This window comes from Neodiprion pinetum, chromosome 5, assembly GCF_021155775.2.
Source record: "Neodiprion pinetum isolate iyNeoPine1 chromosome 5, iyNeoPine1.2, whole genome shotgun sequence".
NCBI classification, from domain to species: Eukaryota; Metazoa; Arthropoda; class Insecta; order Hymenoptera; family Diprionidae; genus Neodiprion; species Neodiprion pinetum.
The window spans coordinates 23066880-23087058 of NC_060236.1; the positions used below are offsets into that span (position 1 = coordinate 23066880).

Here is a 20179-nt window from a genome sequence, read left to right on the forward strand (position 1 = left end):
AGCGGTGGATCGTGTCAATCTCGAATAAGTTTGACTGGTCGACGACAAGGGGACGACTTTTTCAATACTCGTACTTCAAGTTGCAATATCTGATCACCAAATACAAATTGACAATTGTTTATCAATCACCAATGGACTGCAGGTGTCGTACTATTAATGCCAGCTATATGTAATTATACAACATTTGTCATTAATTCTTGATAACTCCTTCATACATTTCCGTATACCTTTATGTATTGTAATTATTCTAGAAACACATATAAATATGAGTGCGTTACTAATCAATTTACTGTGCTTCACTGCTTTTCAACATATATTACAATCATTGTTATTGTCATTAATATTACTACGAGTCCATTGCAGAGGTAGCTTATACATATAGCGTGAGGATTCGGCAAAGCAGGCGAATCCCGCTAAGTCGCGTAGGGTTGACCTATGGCTTTATAAAATCCTCAGAGTATGTATGTAAATTTCTTGTATTTGGCGCGATACGCATAACAAGGGAAATGAATTTGTGGCAAAAAAAAAAGAAAAAGATTCGTTGTCCGAATTTTTAAGGAAAAAACGTAGCAAAATTTTGGAAGAGGTATTAGCTAATGAAGGAACAAGAATATTTCTAGAAATTTTCCATCTGATTTGTGAGAATATCTTTGCTGATAGGGCGCCAACGAAGCGAAAAATATGGGTTAAAATGATGGAGAATCTTTAATCGTGCTTAATAAGAGTTGTACGTTATATTTGATCATAGAATAGCGATGTGTTTGTCTGCATCATATTTGCCAGTGATATGACTACCTGTCGCATCCAAATGGTACATACATTAATGTAATACATGTCGCTTGTGTCAGCGGCACGCCTACGTACTACACACCTGCGTATGTACGATTACATGTATGATAAATGTGATAGAATATAAGCTGAACACTTGTAAGGCTAAGTAACCTTTTATTTACTTAACCTTGCAACCTCCTTTTCCAGTACCGTTTAAAGGGCCTCCACGCTACAACCCGAAACGCCGCTCTATGGCTTTTGGCGGTATGACGACAAGCTGTTCGGCTAGCAACCTGGGAACTCTTACCAGAGTACCGTCTACCGATCAGCAGCATGACGTGTCGGGTCCTCTCATTACGAGAACAATTTCCATTGAAGAGTATGCCGGAGTGACATTGACGAGAATGCAGCATGCGGAGACGCATAGCGGTATAAAAAATATCGCGGCTAGAACACCGTTCGCTGAAGAATTTACTGCAGGCACTTTGACCAGAATTCCCTCGATCGAACAATACAATTCTGGAGTTCGCACGCTGTCAAGAATCCCATCAGTCGAACACTACCCTCCTACGAAAATGAGCGAATTGCGCAAGAGCAGCCTAACCAGGTTACCGTCCATGGATCAAAGTGTTGGTGTGTCCAGAACAGAATTTGGAACCCTCCAAAGAATCCCGTCCGAACAACACTTGGGAGCCCTGGTCAGAATACAATCTGATCAGCCTAACCTTGGCACCCTGGCTAGAACCGAACAGTTGAACACGCTCGACCGGATACCGTCCGAATACCAGAATCCTAATAGCTTAAGAGATCCGAACACAAGGTAAGCATAAACTGTCTTTGCATTTGGTGCAAATAAGTATGATTGGACATGTTGTGTACACGTATCGTGAGAGAGCCAAATGGGTGGAAAGTAACTTCCAACTGCTGCATACTGTCGGGCTAAACCGAAACCATTGCAATGATGATATTAAGGATTCCCCTCTTTATGGGTAAAAAAGGTGTTATAATGTCGGCTCAAAAAATTGAGTAGACAAGTATAAATGTACACGATTTTCGGTTGTTAATGGGTAATAGAAAAAATGTATTTTTCTTACTTTCACATCCGACGTGTCAGACATCCTGAAAAATAACGTGATCACGGTAAATTTCTTTACCATCTCAAAAACTTCTCTCATTTTATGCAAATAATCAGCCGAAATTGAAATTTTGTATGAATGGTGTCGAGTGTAAAGAACAATTTTGCGAATTATCCATGTTGCAAAGACAATTTATGCCGATGTCAAATGCACACCAAAATTTCAAGATTCCCACCTTCGGAGCACTATCAAAACCTAAGAATTGAGGGCCTCTCAAGGTTACAAGAGCATAGGATCGAGTTACAGCATCGTCTGGACATTCATCGGACGATGGACCTTCCACCGTCTCCATCCCCAAGTAACAGAAGTCTCGCCCCATTCAGCTCTGCTAGTTCTAGCCTGTCAGAGGGCAGCAATCAACCGTCCGGCGAAGACTCAGCCAGCATAGTTACAGGTACAAGAGTTTTTTTAAATTTTTTTTTTTTTCCACCGAAAAAATACAGCTAGGTGCCAAATTTAAACGTGCACGCCGTACTATGTGCGCAATTGAGCGAGAGCGCACATACACTTATGATGAAAGTGTTACGATACGTGTTTACGCAAAATAATCGACAAGTTTTGCATACAAATGCCAGTCAATATCTAATCATGGTATGGTCGACTTTGACGTCGGTTTTGAAATCATCACTGGCAACCAATCGCGATTTAGCTAAGTGTAGAAACGTATTTAGGAATGTAAAAACCGAAGTTCCTGCTCAACGGCAAAAATGATCTATCATTTTATTCTGACGCTGCGTTATAAAATAAGTGGAAAGTCTGTCGGAACGTTCTTTTTGTTATTATTCGTTTGGTACTTTACCCATCACCACCAAAATCAATTTTACCTATACACACAGATAACTATATCATGCATGTTTGTTCAGTGTCTCTGAAAGGGATGTTCATCTTTTTTCAATCGCTTATGGCACTAATCGTCCATTGGTATATGTACTCTCAAGAATATACTTGCGATCGCGTGGCGGTCAGATTTTTACACGCATAAATATATTTATATATAAAATGGCACGTTTTTAATACCCTAGTGACAAATAGATGCAATCGTGTACGTATACCTAGATCAACTTGTTCCCATATGTGTATGTTTTCCATATGCTTTTTGACGAATTTTTTATGCGGACTATGATGGCGAGCTGAAACTAAGTTTTAGTCGCAGACTGGTTATTTTTTTTTATCAATAATTTGAATTTTGCAATGAGAACAAGTTTTGTTAAGAAAAAGTTTCTTAGATTAGCATATATTTGTTTGACTGAGAATGAACCCAAAATGGGGAAAATCCGAGCTTGATAGTGCGCAGGTTTCCGTCGACATGGAAGGTCGAAATTTTGTATGCGTTATATCTAATGATTTGGAATAACAGGTTTGAGAACTATCACAATGAAAATTTGTCCAAAATCAAATCAAAGACCATCCTAAGACATATATGTGCATATAGTGTATAATGTTGAAATATTGTAATATCTTATTCCGTCTTTGCATGTATTTTTTTAAATTCATGTACAACCATCGCTGAATCGCTATCATTCACCGGTTCGTTGTGGCAACGTTATATCTTAACAACCTTTAACCACCGTATGTTTCTCCATGACTTGGTTTGCATTGGCCTGCAAAGCGTCGTTTAGTTTCAGGGAAATGTTTAAACACTAAAAATTGCTTTGGTACATTGTCAACGGGACCTGGTTTGTAGACAAATTTCATAGGAAGCAAAAAAAGTTTTTTCGGTAATTTTTCTTAAGGTCATTGAACTAGATAGATTTTCATTTATTGTTATCCAAGTCGGACAGCTGGCATTTCGAAAAGGTAAAACTGTTTGAACGTTTCACCTCAATGCATCTGTATTCTCAATTATTTCAGACAAAAGCTTGGGTGATACAGCATCCGACGTTATCAGCGATAGCTCTGGCGTCGGTACATCGCAATCAGACACAACAAACTCTCTTTCAATTCCTGGAACAACGGTCGTTTGTGTCGAAAGTTATAATACTGGGATTAACGGGCACCTCGCAATCAACCAAGGGGATATTCTGGAAGGTACATATCCAAAATATTCTATTACACAGGCTGTGACACACTTGTTACACCTTCACATATCACATCATATAATTGTTTGTATTGACCTGATCTATCCAAGTGGTGACGTTATTTTTGCTTTAGTCACAGGGGCCACGGATTGCGGGTTGCTGGAAGGAATTCTAAGGGGGCAAGGAACCGGTCTATTTCCAGCGCACTGCATACAAGAAGTGAGGCTGAGACATACGAATATTCCATTGGGTCCGCAAGCTACCAGAGAAGGACGAAACAGGGTATTGGGACGTAGAGAATCGCAGCATAAATACTTTGCAACCGCTCCACGTTTGAAGAAACCGTAAGACGAAGAATCATATATCAATTATTCCACATTTATTGTTAGTCGAACAACCCGGATTAAATTTATGCGTGTCTGCGTGTGTGTGTATCAAATTTATTTCCTTCTCCAGAGTGACGACGGAACCTCGCACCGTCGTGCTACACAGATCCAGAAAGGGCTTTGGTTTTGTATTACGTGGAGCAAAAGCCACCTCACCACTAATGGAGCTAACTCCGTCGACCAGATATCCCGCTTTACAGTATCTCGATGATGTGGATCAGGGCGGTGTCGCAGATATTGCCGGACTGAAAAAAGGGGATTACTTGATCCAGGTAATGTACAATCGCTCAACAGCCTAGAGTATCCACTTTTGACGTGCTCTGCTTGTATTCCAGCAATTTCTCATTCAAGTACTGTGCCAAATCACAAATTCATACTCACTTTATAGTATAAGAAACAGTAGCATACAATAAAGCATTCATAATATACTAGATATCATTGGATATATAGTTGACTTGAAGCTTTTTACACTGTAGATAAATGGCGAAGATGTGACAACAGCTTCGCACGAGCACGTCGTGGATCTGATAAGAAAATCTGGTGAACTTGTTCGTATGTGCGTTGTTTCGGCTGTTGTTGGACTTCCAAATTCTCAGTCTGCCGCAGCATTGCCCATTAGTCAGCCAATCCAAAGGCAATACGCGACACTGCCGAGGAAAGGAAACAATAATGTGGTCATTGGTGGCACTCTTGGTAGGTCACCGGCACCAATGCCGCCGAGAAGAGATCCTAAAACAACGCTAAGTGTCGGAAGGGCTAGAGCTCGATCCATGGTCGCTGGGTTGGGTGAGTCATATTTTTCGTTCGCCTGAGCATGACCATTGAAAGAAATTTAAGAAAGAAAATAGCACTTATAACTGTTTCTAACTCACCTCTTCAAATGGTCTCTATTTAAAGAGGGCGGCGGAGAAAAGGATGATGGGGATGAAATAGCGTCGACAGGTGCCAAGTCCAGTAGTGCAGAGTCGATACATTTGCCCCAACAACCATTGACAGGATCGAACACCGGGCAGAGTACGCCTGTCCAACCGAGAACGGCTAGCATTCGTTCAAGGCCAACGTCTAGTCGTATCACTGCTGCCGAACTTGAGGTAATAGATTAAATCGCAGAGTGAAAACTTTGATGTTGCATTGAAGTTACTAAAGAATGTGAGATGAAGAAAAAATGTTCCCGCTACAAGTGTACTTCGACATATCAGGCCTGCCGATCGTAGATAGCCGAACACATACTTGTACCGCAAAAGCATGTCCGCTTGTATATTATTATGTTTAACTCCATTTTATGTCCAAACAACAGTTGTTTGATCCATAAATGTGCAAGTAGAATGGCAGTTCATCGTCAGTCAATGAAAAAAAAATTCCAAGAAACACTTACTTAAATTAACTGGATAATATTTAAAACTAGTACGACAGACTGGATCCTACTGAAGAAGTTGATGTGATCTCTGTTCTCGTCTCGGAGAAAAAGAAAACTGTTCAGCTCGGGATCAAACTCACGTCCGTCGGAGTTTGGACCATTCACTCTACCATCTGAGCCATCGCAGTTGTAACCATTAAGATTCAGTCTTACAGTAATAAATCTCAACTGATTTCAGGGAACTTTACATAAGTTAGAATAATATCAAAATATTTACATGATGAAAATAATATCAATCATCAATGATACACATACGAGTAGTTTATTTATTACTTATTGTTTTTTATAATAATAATATCCAAATTTATTCCAAGTTTCCTCAACGCAGTTGAGATTTATCATTGTAAAACTGAATCGTATCATACAAGTGCAGTGGCTGAAGTAGTAAAGTGACCATCTCGAACTTAGATGGACGTGGGTTCGATTCCGACACGAAGCTTTAATTTTCTTCGAAATGTGATAGTATCAAAAATTGTATGATAAATCAGATATTAAATGATATACTTTATACCAAGTTGATAACTCATATAACAAATCACAGAATAAAATACATAATAAATTACACCTGGTCAAGGTGGAGCTGATTTCTTTCATAACTGCATACGATTTCTCAGAACATTTATCACATGAACTTTTTCAGTTACAGGGCAGTGATTGTTTGCAAGCTTTGCACACAGGAATGTATCTAGATTTAAACTTTGCTTGTAGGAGTTGTTCCAGCGACAACAGGGTAGTGCTACTGGTCAGTATGGCTCGTCAATGATGAGCTCCCACTTTCAAACTGGAAACCATGCGACTAAATCTCACCCTTCATCACCGGCAAAAACTGGTCGTGTATACGCCAGTGTGGCAGACATGAAAAGGAAGGGAAAGGTACAGTAACCGTTGCCTGGATGTTTAGTAGTATTTTTCATGTTTTCTTCATTCTTTTTTCCTTTCGCTGAAAAATAGTCAGCATGTCTACCTAATTTACCCAGTATTAGAGTTGCATTAGCTATATATGGGGCGACTGGTATTTTTTTTTATGCCTAAATTCACTGCTCCTCTAATATTAACGCCTACCACACCATGTACGGGCATATAACTCATGAAAACTAACTTTGAGGGATTGTCTAGATATTCGTTGGGGGAGTAACAAGTATAATAAAAGCTTTGTAATCAAGGCCAATGCTAATTCAATGCGGATATTTATCAGCTGTGTAGACATTTGTTGGACTGCTGTTGTATTATCTGATTTATCTTTTAGACTTTACAATCCCGTGTTTATCTGACATGTAGCGTATATTCTGATCCGTAACTATTGACGCTATTACTGATCAATGAATTGCCAGTGCTTTGCGCTTCATGTAAATTATACTACATAGTCCAGAATAAGCAATGGCAAACTTATTTATATACAGCTAATGCATGTATGTGGATAAAGAATGCAATGTGCATGTTTGTTATAGTTTTCACGCAAACCACGAGCGTACAACAGACCACAATCCTGGCACGGGCGAGATGACGAGGACTTCTTGTATTACTGATTGAAAAACAATTTATTTATAATGCATCTGATACTTGCATGATTCCAGGTGAATTGCGTTTACTAACCAAATTATCCGGCTTGATATTCGTTTCTTATTATTCATACTGGTTTGTAAAGAAATACTCGAGATCTTTATCGTGTTATTCGTGGTACTGGTACTAATTAGATTGTTGGTATAAAAATGTATGAGTACGATTAATTAAGGGAGTATAATTTTTTCTTCATTTCACATGCCCAATCTATATCAGTCATGAAAAGTTGAACTTTTTCTGCAATAGTTGTTTCACGAGTTACATATTTCAGTTGGATACGTACAGCCTCAGCAAAAAACTAAAATGTTTGCAATTGATGTTTTTAACAACCACAAATTGCAAACCGCTGGGCAGTTAGTGTTACATTATTTCCTCGGTCCATATGAATATGAATAAATTAATTGTTAACACACAATTTTACAACTACGATTTTTTTATATCTTGTGTAGGAACATAAGTCTACCTGTTGGAACAATTGGCAGTGCGATTGCTAATAATATGTTAGTACACTATAAGTAACAAAGAACAAAGTAATCGTTTCTGGACGTTACTAAATCAAGATTCTTTCTGTACAGATTTTTTTTATAACAACCATTATGTCCTGCGATTAAGTAATAAGTGAAATGATTACTTTATTTGCCAAACTATACACAGTTCGAATAAATGACTAGACTTTCTCTACTTACAGTCGAACTCGAAGGTACGGTTCTTTGGTGGATTGGGAGGTGGTTCCGATCTTCACAGGGATTTCCATAGCACTCCGGATTTGAACATACAAGCGCATTCTTATATTATCGTCCCAAAAGGTCATCGTAGTCAAGAGGATGTGAATGTGCTCGCCAGCAGAAACGCTCTACCTCCACCAAATCATCCTCCCCCGCCTCCACCTGTTGGTCAGGTTGTCAAAGTGAACGTTGGCACTAGTGCGTCCGATGTGGTAACACCGGCTGCATCGGTTTACGATAACATAGCGCATATCCAACAAGTCAAAGGTTTGTCATTAATTTACGAGGGTAACATGAGTAACTACTGGAGTAAATGAATCTTTGCTCTTCCTGTTTACATTCTATCTATCTAAATAGCAATGGTGCTGGAAAAAAAATTCTTCCGTAGTGATACCAATTCTGTCCGTTTTCAGAATTGGCTGCAGCAACACCAGAATCTGTGTATGGCATCATGTCCAGCTTTCGTCCAACCAATAGTGCCAAGTTGTACGCGTCGCCTGAAGACACAAAGACAGTAGGCTACCGCTCTCGCAGCTTGCCGGCGCACTCGGCAAGGCCGCACGTCAGGAAGTCTCACAGTCTCAGAACTCCGAACAATTCAACATTCAAACCACTTGGCCAGAGTAACAACCAGTTGACTAAGAATCAGTACGCCCAGCCGTTGAAAACAAATAGAAGTAACAATACCGCAGGTCCTAGAGACAGGAAAAAGAAAGGTGGCATGACAACAAGTTCGTCCGCAACGAATTTAGCAGCACCGCCTATACCCGAGCCAGATTATAGCCTCTCAGAATCGGAAAATGATGAAACTGACGGTGAATCAGACATTGCCAAGGCGTTGGAAAAAGCGGCAGCGAGGGAAAAAATAGAATCTGCCAAAGAAACGTCGGGGAACTCGAACGACTCTGGCAGCTCTTCCGGAAGCAGTTCGATTCCACATTCGTTCAGCGTTGATGAAATTCAAAAGGTCAGGACGCAGCTTAAGTCATCTAAGAGCTATCCTAATGACTTTTTGTTGCAACAGACCCAACAGCTGATGGAAGACGGTGACAACAGCTCTAGCGGTGTGAGCTCTGATCAAGACGTACCGGTCGGACCACCGACAGGGTTTGACGACTCCCGGAACGAGAACAATACCCACCCCATGCCAGCGGATAAAGAAAGTAACCCAAAGAGAATGAGCTACAGCAGTGGGATGCTGACCAGGCATGCCGTCAGCCTGGCTCAGCTACCCCCGCCGATAGAAGCCGAAGCCGACGAACAGAACAACGATTTATTTGTCCCACCTCCACCGGAATTTAATGCAGGGCCATCGTCAGGCAGTAGCGACGAGCCGGTGTTTGCACCACCGCCTCAGTTTTGCGACAACAGGCAGCAAAACCGTGTAAAAATAATCGGAGCTATCCCTAAAGTTGGAAATAATCAAGTAAAACCGCCCAGTGGAAGATTGCACAGTCAGTGAACGGCTTGTTGGTGTTATGACTGCAGAACTGCTGTGCGCGTGTGAATGCTGTATACGTACGTACATACATAAATACACGGAACGCGCAGAACTTGATGTGCATATACGTATGTGATGCCTGTATACATTGGTCTTGATGGACAAACTGTTATATTCATATTGTCCTTGTACGGCACATATATATACATTGTAGTTGTTTTATTTACTACAGACACCGCTCAAGAGCCTAATAAAACTGCACAATCACAAAGTCATAAAAAATGTTTGTAGTTTTTAATAATATAAGCAAATGCATAATTATTACCATCAACAAAGCATGAGCTTATCGCGAATTCTCGCCGATACATTCTTGTACTGCAATACTCGTCTTGTTAAATAGTAGTCTTTATTCCTTCCATGCATAAATCTGTTCCTAAGAATTATTTCATTGTAAAGTAAACTATCATAGTCTGAAAAAACTATTAGGAAATGTGGGAAACTATTTATTCCCGGCTGAAAATTGATATTTGATTGTGTTTCAAGTTCTCATATCTTCTGTTGAATTTTCGAAACAAAATATCTCTGCTCATACATAACTACTATCATTGTCATAGAACTACATATATGGTTTCACATTCATAGACTAATAACTGCCCAGATAAGCAGTTCAACAATCGATGGTTCTTGGGTACAGTATCCTGTTTCATTGTATATTTTAATATACATATATTGATAATGAAGAATATTGGAATGCACACAGTTGTATGTTTGTCACTAGTAATAACTATAAATAAGTATTGCTTTAAACGTGAGTTATTTCTACAAACGACGTCCATGATGCTTCATCTCTCTGTTGTAAATTATTTTTTTCCCATGTGCGTATCAATCCAACTTTATAATAATTCATTGTACATGTTCAAATAGAGTCAAACCAGGGTCGATAAATATTCATGCGCAAGCAAAAAAAAAAACAAGAAAACAATGTATAGGTATGCAAGTGTGTAAGTACGCATCTTACGTAGATACATGGTTGCGAGAAAGAATTATGGTGATACGTACCATGTATACCTTACAATCAAGCCTACATAAATATTATACTATGATTGAGTAGAGAAAAGTTTATCAAACTGTACTTCGTAATACTTTGCATACGGTTTTTGTTAACCTCGTTAATAGTTATTTATACAGCTATTTCCAGTTATTGCATAACGACAATAGAAAATTCATTTGTTAGAATTCTCTTTTAGCGTATATTTGTGTGTAATGTATACTACATGCCTACACCATAGCAACTTTATAAAGAGGCAAATTAGATTTGCGACATGTGCATACAGAAGTTCGATCCAAGGGAATTGGTTTGACATATTTGATTTCTCTGACGAGACTCACGTATCGAAAAATATAAGTATGTTTGAAAATTTATTGATCGTAGCAAAACTGCAAGTTTTTATGAATCCTGAAAATGAAAATGATTGTTTGTAATAATCGAGAAAATTGGCATATATTTGATCCAATGGGGTCAATGTCACAAGAAAAATTAATTAAGTAGGGTAGGGGAAGGGTCAAGGGTGAGTAGATTTGGTACAGAATTCCAGGTGTTTGTTATGTACCTATATATAAGTATAGCTGGCGTTCCCTGTGGAATGCCGAATCATCCGCTGTTCACCATTCGAAGAATAGTTGTAGTAATGACATGCCATATTAGTGAAAAGAGTATTATAAAAAATATATATAATATAGTATATAATTTAACATAATATAGTATGATATGATATACCATATATATCGGGTACAGCCACTGCAATTATGATTCCAGCATTGACACTTCCTTAATAATATTAGTACTCATTGAAGCTGGAGTGAAACTGAAGTAGTGTACTATATTATAAAGTGACTGATCGCAACTACGATATATAGATAAATGCCATTTTGGATGAAACTGCAATTATACCTAGTATGAATAACATTTGTATTATGTAATACGGACGTGATTTTCGCTACAATTTTTTCACTTCAATGAAACCTACACAGTCTCAAAGTCATATACCTTCTGTAAAAGAAAAATGGATATCCAAGAGATAATTATAGATATAAGTATCTAAAATGCAAATATCGGTATGTATAAAGCATAATGCATCTACGCATCTATCAAAGAACTCTGTGCATCCATAATAATAGTTCATTCAAGTATCTCTGCGGTTCATCCTCTTGTTTCGCACGATCTAATTTGTCCATCGACCCACGCAGTTTCAATTTATGACTTGATTTTAGCGAGAAACAAGTGTTATTGTCAAAAGCAAGTCGTGTAAGTGGTATATAGTCGAACAACTTACCACAATGACATATATAATATACTATGCATACATACATACATATATAAATACATATATCGTGTGACTTGCGAAGTAATCGCCGAGTTTACTCATACATGCGTACTGTAAACATAACTAAACCTCGTATCTGGTCTCTCAATTGGGATGAAGTTCGTGGCATGAACATGTGTTTGAGTAAGCGTCGATGTACGTTTGCAACACTGCGTGGCTAGAGGAATGGAATAGGACCTCAGATTTTTTGAAAATTCGCTATAATCGATTCTTCTGCCAATTCCTGTGTAGATCTTGCACTATTTATATGTATATTAATGACTCAGAACTGAAAAAAGAGATCGAACTTGAAGTATTACTGACTTTCTATGAAATGAATTTGATCGCATTGCACAAAGGGTCAAGTTTGGTTTAGTCATGGATAAGTGTATGCTCATAACTTGGATTTCGCTACGAAACGATGATTGGGAAGATGAGAATTCATTTTATTCCTTCTCCTTAGCGGAATTTCAGGCAACAATTATTATTATACACATGTACACAGTACAATATATGACGTTAATCTGTGAACGTGATCATTAAATACCATACAGAGCAATGGTTATAGTAAAATAGCAACTAAAAAGCGTATCGAATGGTATTTCAAACGACTGAACATCGGAGCATTTATTTTATTTAACTTTTCTCTTTCCATTATGCCTATAATACTATACGTACACACTTTAGCAAATTGCCATCTAGTACTACGTAATACATACACGCATATGTCCACTTTTTGATTATGATTGAAACTGTTGCTGCTGCTGTTGTTGTTATTCTTATTATTCTAATTTTTAATACCATTGTCATCATCATCGTCATTATTATTGATACTTTCATTATTATTATTACTGTAACTGTCGCCGTCGGCATCGTTGTCACTATTATCGTCATCATTCGCGTCATTATTGTTACAATAATTATGGTTCTCATTGTAATTATTATAATTAATATTGTATTTTGTATGATAGTATTAGACTGTAAGATGCAGAGGTATGTGCAATTTTTTGAGAGTGAATAATAACACAGATGTTCAATTCCAGACGCTTATGATTACTTTATAACGTAATTTTGCGAAAGAAATCGATTGCTCCTAGTTTGAAGTGACTGGGAATGGCATATCAGAAGTCACAGTCGAAACAATAGATTTTTTTCGTAATTCCTTAGCTGTTGGTCCTACAATAGTTTTTGTTGCCTTTTCTAAATAACTTGTGGTCTAATTCCCTTAAGAAATATGGATTCAAAGAGACAATATGGTTATTCATGTTTTGAAAACGCTTGTGAGGTGCTTGAAGACTATCGCTTCTAGAGCGATGGTGAAGGATTTTCGAAGTCAAAAAAATTGGTCAATAATTCAGACAACAAATTCAATTATACGTAACTCGGACAATATTGCTCCCAGAGCGATTCTGGTGGAGTCTTGGAGTGGAAATAATACAATCAAAAGTCAGATGAAGATTATCGTTACCCAATTTCTAAAATCACGTTTAACTTGGGAAATCTTGCTTCTAAAACAAATTGATGGATTTTCGGAGTCTCAGTTCGAGGAAGGAGAATATCGTGAGGTTTTCAGAAAGCTCTTAACTGGAACTATTGCTTCTGAAGTGATTCTGATGGATTCTGGGAGTATGTCAGAATAATATTTTAGAACTGAGCCCGCTACGAGAACCTCAGGCCCGTTGTCTGGTACGTAACGTTAAGGGGTTAGGTGGGTTTCAAAATTTCAAAAAATCGAATTTTTTTTTTTGCTTATCTTATAATTGAATATCTTGAGAATATTCCTTTAAAATTTTAAAACGATCCGAGTCATATTCTAAGAGATATAGCCTTTGGATGTTTCACCCATCAGGCTATAACCAAGCGTGACGCAGGTATATGGAGGTTGTCTGCTGCAAATCAAGAAAAAAAATTAACGTGTGATGAAAATAATGTGGAAGATACGACAGATGTTACCGTGTCAGGTGATGGCACGTGGAAAAAACGTGGATTTGCATCATTATACGGTGTAAGTACGATTATTGCCTACTATTCTGGAAATCTTCAATCGCGTTTTTCTCGAAACTACATTTTTGAAATCGGTAGTCACGATTTCTCGGAAACTTATGAACCGATCTCTTTCAAATTTTGCACACTTCTTCAAAATAACATTATCTCGTGCTTGAACGAAGGAATTTTTTTTTTCTATTCCAAGTAATTTTTCAAGGCCATGAAGGGTGCAAATTTTACTCAAAATAAGGGTTTTTTGTTTTCAACGCCGCCAAAAATGTAATTTTTGTTTTTTTTTTTTCCTTCGTCCAAGCACGAGTTTTAAACATCTACTAACAGAAAATTTTTGGTTTTTGCATTTCAGATAAATCTGTCATGAGTTATCCTGATTACGCCGAGAGAACTTTTGTTTGAGGGGTCATAGCAGACGACGTGTCCACGCCTTAATTTTCAATATTTTTCAATGAAAATTTCAAAAACTACTTATAAAATATGTATCTTTTATGTGTTAAATTGATGGAATGAAATATTCTGTTGATTGAATAAAAAAAAATTCATGAAAATGTACCTATTTTGAGCTTTTGAAACCCACCTAACCCCTTAACTGCTGATGCCGCTGTATATCGTGATGAAGTTAAATCAACTGAAATGTGATCATATACACATGAATGCAACTTGGATCAAGCCTGCATATGTCCAGCCCTGAATGGCGATGGGGTTGGAAAGTCGCGCGAAAAGGTGATTTTCCACGTGACCATCGAATTTGAATCTTTCAACTTTGGAAATCGATTCGTGATTTCTGAGATCGGCTGTTCGATTTTGGTGAATTTTTTCAAATTTCTTGTAGCCTACCCCTACAGCATATTTTCTGAGATGGAATTGAAGTATGACGTCCTTGAAGTTTTGCTCAAATTTAAAAATTTGAAACCTTGCTGAAATGAATTCTTCGATGCACTATTCCGACGTAGTTTTGCGAGAGAAATCTATTGGGCACAGTCCCAATACGCTGCGGTCAACGAGTCAAAAGTTACAGCCAAATAACCTGAACCTAAATTTTCGCCATTTTTCAGCTTGTACTCCTTCCGTCGTTATTTCTCTGCTGTTGGTCCGACGCACTTTCTGCTGCGTTTTCTGAGTTCCTGGGGGTCCAATTAGTCAGAAAAGAGTCATACGAATCGAATCTGAGACCAAAAATTTTTCGTCCAAAAAATAAGTAAGGCTAACCCCTTTCCATTTTTGGCGAAAATTTTCGCGATTTTGAAAAGTGCCGGAATAAATTCTTTGATGCACTATTCCTACGTAGTTTTGCGAGAGAAATCGATTGGGCGCAGTCTCAATACGCTGCGGTCAACGAGTCAAAAGTTACAGCCAAACAACCTGAACCTAAATTTTCGCCATTTTTCAGCTTGTACTCCTTCCGTCGTTATTTCTCTGCTGTTGGTCCGACGCACTTTCTGCTGCGTTTTCTGAGTTCCTGGGGGTCCAATTGGTCAGATAAGGGTCATACGAATCGAATCTGAGACCAAAAATTTTTCGTCCAAAAAATTAGTAAGGCTAACCCCTTTCCATTTTTGGCGAAAATTTTCGCGATTTTGAAAAGTGCCGGAATAAATTCTTTGATGCACTATTCCTACGTAGTTTTGCGAGAGAAATCGATTGGGCGCAGTCCCAATACGCTGCGGTCAACGAGTCAAAAGTTACAGCCAAATAACCTGAACCTAAATTTTCGCCATTTTTCAGCTTGTACTCTTTCCGTCGTTATTTCTCTGCTGTTGGTCCGACGCACTTTCTGCTGCGTTTTCTGAGTTCCTGGGGGTCCAATTAGTCAGATAAGGATCATACGAATCGAATCTAAGACCAAAAATTTTTCGTCCAAAAAATAAGTAAGGCTAACCCCTTTCCATTTTTGGCGAAAATTTTCGCGATTTTGAAAAGTGCCGGAATAAATTCTTTGATGCGCTATTCCGACGTAGTTTTGCGAGAGAAATCGATTGGGCGCAGTCCCAATACGCTGCGGTCAACGAGTCAAAAGTTACAGCCAAATAACCTGAACCTAAATTTTCGCCATTTTTCAGCTTGTACTCCTTCCGTCGTTATTTCTCTGCTGTTGGTCCGACGCACTTTCTGCTGCGTTTTCTGAGTTCCTGGGGGTCCAATTAGTCAGATAAGGGTCATACGAATCGAATCTGAGACCAAAAATTTTTCGTCCAAAAAATAAGTAAGGCTAACCCCTTTCCATTTTTGGCGAAAATTTTCGCGATTTTGAAAAGTGCCGGAATAAATTCTTTGATGCACTATTCCGACGTAGTTTTGCGAGAGAAATCGATTGGGCGCAGTCCCAATACGCTGCGGTCAACGAGTCAAAAGTTACAGCCAAATAACCTGAACCTAAATTTTCGCCATTTTTCAGCTTGTACTCCTTCCGTCGTTATTTCTCTGCTGTTGGTCCGACGCACTTTCTGCTGCGTTTTCTGAGTTCCTGGGGGTCCAATTAGTCAGATAAGGGTCATACGAATCGAATCTGAGACCAAAAATTTTTCGTCCAAAAAATAAGTAAGGCTAACCCCTTTCCATTTTTGGCGAAAATTTTCGCGATTTTGAAAAGTGCCGGAATAAATTCTTTGATGCACTATTCCGACGTAGTTTTGCGAGAGAAATCGATTGGGCGCAGTCCCAATACGCTGCGGTCAACGAGTCAAAAGTTACAGCCAAATAACCTGAACCTAAATTTTCGCCATTTTTCAGCTTGTACTCCTTCCGTCGTTATTTCTCTGCTGTTGGTCCGACGCACTTTCTGCTGCGTTTTCTGAGTTCCTGGGGGTCCAATTAGTCAGATAAGGGTCATACGAATCGAATCTGAGACCAAAAATTTTTCGTCCAAAAAATAAGTAAGGCTAACCCCTTTCCATTTTTGGCGAAAATTTTCGCGATTTTGAAAAGTGCCGGAATAAATTCTTTGATGCACTATTCCGACGTAGTTTTGCGAGAGAAATCGATTGGGCGCAGTCCCAATACGCTGCGGTCAACGAGTCAAAAGTTACAGCCAAATAACCTGAACCTAAATTTTCGCCATTTTTCAGCTTGTACTCCTTCCGTCGTTATTTCTCTGCTGTTGGTCCGACGCACTTTCTGCTGCGTTTTCTGAGTTCCTGGGGGTCCAATTAGTCAGAAATGAGTCATACGAATCGAATCTGAGACCAAAAATTTTTCGTCCAAAAAATAAGTAAGGCTAACCCCTTTCCATTTTTGGCGAAAATTTTCGCGATTTTGAAAAGTGCCGGAATAAATTCTTTGATGCACTATTCCGACGTAGTTTTGCGAGAGAAATCGATTGGGCGCAGTCCCAATACGCTGCGGTCAACGAGTCAAAAGTTACAGCCAAATAACCTGAACCTAAATTTTCGCCATTTTTCAGCTTGTACTCTTTCCGTCGTTATTTCTCTGCTGTTGGTCCGACGCACTTTCTGCTGCGTTTTCTGAGTTCCTGGGGGTCCAATTGGTCAGATAAGGGTCATACGAATCGAATCTAAGACCAAAAATTTTTCGTCCAAAAAATAAGTAAGGCTAACCCCTTTCCATTTTTGGCGAAAATTTTCGCGATTTTGAAAAGTGCCGGAATAAATTCTTTGATGCACTATTCCGACGTAGTTTTGCGAGAGAAATCGATTGGGCGCAGTCCCAATACGCTGCGGTCGACGAGTCAAAAGTTACAGCCAAATAACCTGAACCTAAATTTTCGCCATTTTTCAGCTTGTACTCCTTCCGTCGTTATTTCTCTGCTGTTGGTCCGACGCACTTTCTGCTGCGTCTTCTGAGTTCCTGGGAGTCCAATTAGTCAGATAAGGGTCATACGAATCGAATCTGAGACCAAAAATTTTTCGTCCAAAAAATAAGTAAGGCTAACCCCTTTCCATTTTTAGCGAAAATTTTCGCGATTTTGAAAAGTGCCGGAATAAATTCTTTGATGCACTATTCCGACGTAGTTTTGCGAGAGAAATCGATTGGGCGCAGTCCCAATACGCTGCGGTCAACGAGTCAAAAGTTACAGCCAAATAACCTGAACCTAAATTTTCGCCATTTTTCAGCTTGTACTCCTTCCGTCGTTATTTCTCTGCTGTTTGTCCGACGCACTTTCTGCTGCGTCTTCTGAGTTCCTGGGGGTCCAATTAGTCAGATAAGGGTCATACGAATCGAATCTGAGACCAAAAATTTTTCGTCCAAAAAATAAGTAAGGCTAACCCCTTTCCATTTTTGGCGAAAATTTTCGCGATTTTGAAAAGTGCCGGAATAAATTCTTTGATGCACTATTCCGACGTAGTTTTGCGAGAGAAATCGATTGGGCGCAGTCCCAATACGCTGCGGTCAACGAGTCAAAAGTTACAGCCAAATAACCTGAACCTAAATTTTCGCCATTTTTCAGCTTGTACTCCTTCCGTCGTTATTTCTCTGCTGTTGGTCCGACGCACTTTCTGCTGCGTTTTCTGAGTTCCTGGGGGTCCAATTGGTCAGATAAGGGTCATACGAATCGAATCTGAGACCAAAAATTTTTCGTCCAAAAAATTAGTAAGGCTAACCCCTTTCCATCTTTGGCGAAAATTTTCGCGATTTTGAAAAGTGCCGGAATAAATTCTTCGATGCACTATTCCGACGTAGTTTTGCGAGAGAAATTGATTGGGCGCAGTCCCAATACGCTGCGGTCAACGAGTCAAAAGTTACAGCCAAATAACCTGAACCTAAATTTTCGCCATTTTTCAGCTTGTACTCCTTCCGTCGTTATTTCTCTGCTGTTGGTCCGACGCACTTTCTGCTGCGTTTTCTGAGTTCCTGGGGGTCCAATTCGTCAGATAAGGGTCATACGAATCGAATCTAAGACCAAAAATTTTTCGTCCAAAAAATAAGTAGGGCTAACCCCTTTCCATTTTTGGCGAAAATTTTCGCGATTTTGAAAAGTGCCGGAATAAATTCTTTGATGCACTATTCCGACGTAGTTTTGCGAGAGAAATCGATTGGGCGCAGTCCCAATACGCTGCGGTCGACGAGTCAAAAGTTACAGCCAAATAACCTGAACCTAAATTTTCGCCATTTTTCAGCTTGTACTCCTTCCGTCGTTATTTCTCTGCTGTTGGTCCGACGCACTTTCTGCTGCGTTTTCTGAGTTCCTGGGGGTCCAATTCGTCAGATAAGGGTCATACGAATCGAATCTAAGACCAAAAATTTTTCGTCCAAAAAATAAGTAAGGCTAACCCCTTTCCATTTTTGGCGAAAATTTTCGCGATTTTGAAAAGTGCCGGAATAAATTCTTTGATGCACTATTCCGACGTAGTTTTGCGAGAGAAATCGATTGGGCGCAGTCCCAATACGCTGCGGTCGACGAGTCAAAAGTTACAGCCAAATAACCTGAACCTAAATTTTCGCCATTTTTCAGCTTGTACTCCTTCCGTCGTTATTTCTCTGCTGTTGGTCCGACGCACTTTCTGCTGCGTCTTCTGAGTTCCTGGGAGTCCAATTAGTCAGATAAGGGTCATACGAATCGAATCTGAGACCAAAAATTTTTCGTCCAAAAAATAAGTAAGGCTAACCCCTTTCCATTTTTGGCGAAAATTTTCGCGATTTTGAAAAGTGCCGGAATAAATTCTTTGATGCACTATTCCGACGTAGTTTTGCGAGAGAAATCGATTGGGCGCAGTCCCAATACGCTGCGGTCAACGAGTCAAAAGTTACAGCCAAATAACCTGAACCCAAATTTTCGCCATTTTTCAGCTTGTACTCCTTCCGTCGTTATTTCTCTGCTGTTGGTCCGGCGCACTTTCTGCTGCGTTTTCTGAGTTCCTGGGGGTCCAATTAGTCAGATAAGGGTCATACGAATCGAATCTAAGACCAAAAATTTTTCGTCCAAAAAATAAGTAAGGCTAACCCCTTTCCATTTTTGGCGAAAATTTTCGCGATTTTGAAAAGTGCCGGAATAAATTCTTTGATGCACTATTCCGACGTAGTTTTGCGAGAGAAATCGATTGGGCGCAGTCCCAATACGCTGCGGTCAACGAGTCAAAAGTTACAGCCAAATAACCTGAACCTAAATTTTTGCCATTTTTCAGCTTGTACTCCTTCCGTCGTTATTTCTCTGCTGTTGGTCCGACGCACTTTCTGCTGCGTCTTCTGAGTTCCTGGGGGTCCAATTAGTCAGATAAGGGTCATACGAATCGAATCTGAGACCAAAAATTTTTCGTCCAAAAAATAAGTAAGGCTAACCCCTTTCCATTTTTGGCGAAAATTTTCGCGATTTTGAAAAGCGCCGGAATAAATTCTTTGATGCACTATTCCGACGTAGTTTCGCGAGAGAAATCGATTGGGCGCAGTCCCAATACGCTGCGGTCAA

At 39.3% G+C, this 20179-nt stretch overlaps 1 protein-coding gene across 11 annotated transcripts in view; it reads left to right on the forward strand.

The window, feature by feature from the left end:
• Positions 1-12859, forward strand: part of Prosap (prosap) — a 69357-nt gene extending 56498 nt beyond the window's left edge. For 7 of the 11 annotated variants that reach the window (XM_046625369.2, XM_046625372.2, XM_046625373.2 and 4 more), the window contains 10 exons: positions 979-1591; positions 2075-2301; positions 3759-3935; positions 4059-4269; positions 4382-4583; positions 4788-5097; positions 5209-5402; positions 6437-6601; positions 7977-8280; positions 8427-12859. In XM_046625369.2, coding sequence (XP_046481325.1) covers positions 979-1591; positions 2075-2301; positions 3759-3935; positions 4059-4269; positions 4382-4583; positions 4788-5097; positions 5209-5402; positions 6437-6601; positions 7977-8280; positions 8427-9475 — 3452 coding nt within the window. In that variant the 3' untranslated portion in view covers positions 9476-12859. The remainder of the gene's footprint in view (positions 1-978; positions 1592-2074; positions 2302-3758; positions 3936-4058; positions 4270-4381; positions 4584-4787; positions 5098-5208; positions 5403-6436; positions 6602-7976; positions 8281-8426) is intronic. The other 4 variants (XM_046625379.2, XM_046625380.2, XM_046625375.2 and 1 more) reach the window with 3 other exon arrangements.
• The last annotated feature ends 7320 nt before the right edge of the window (positions 12860-20179 follow it).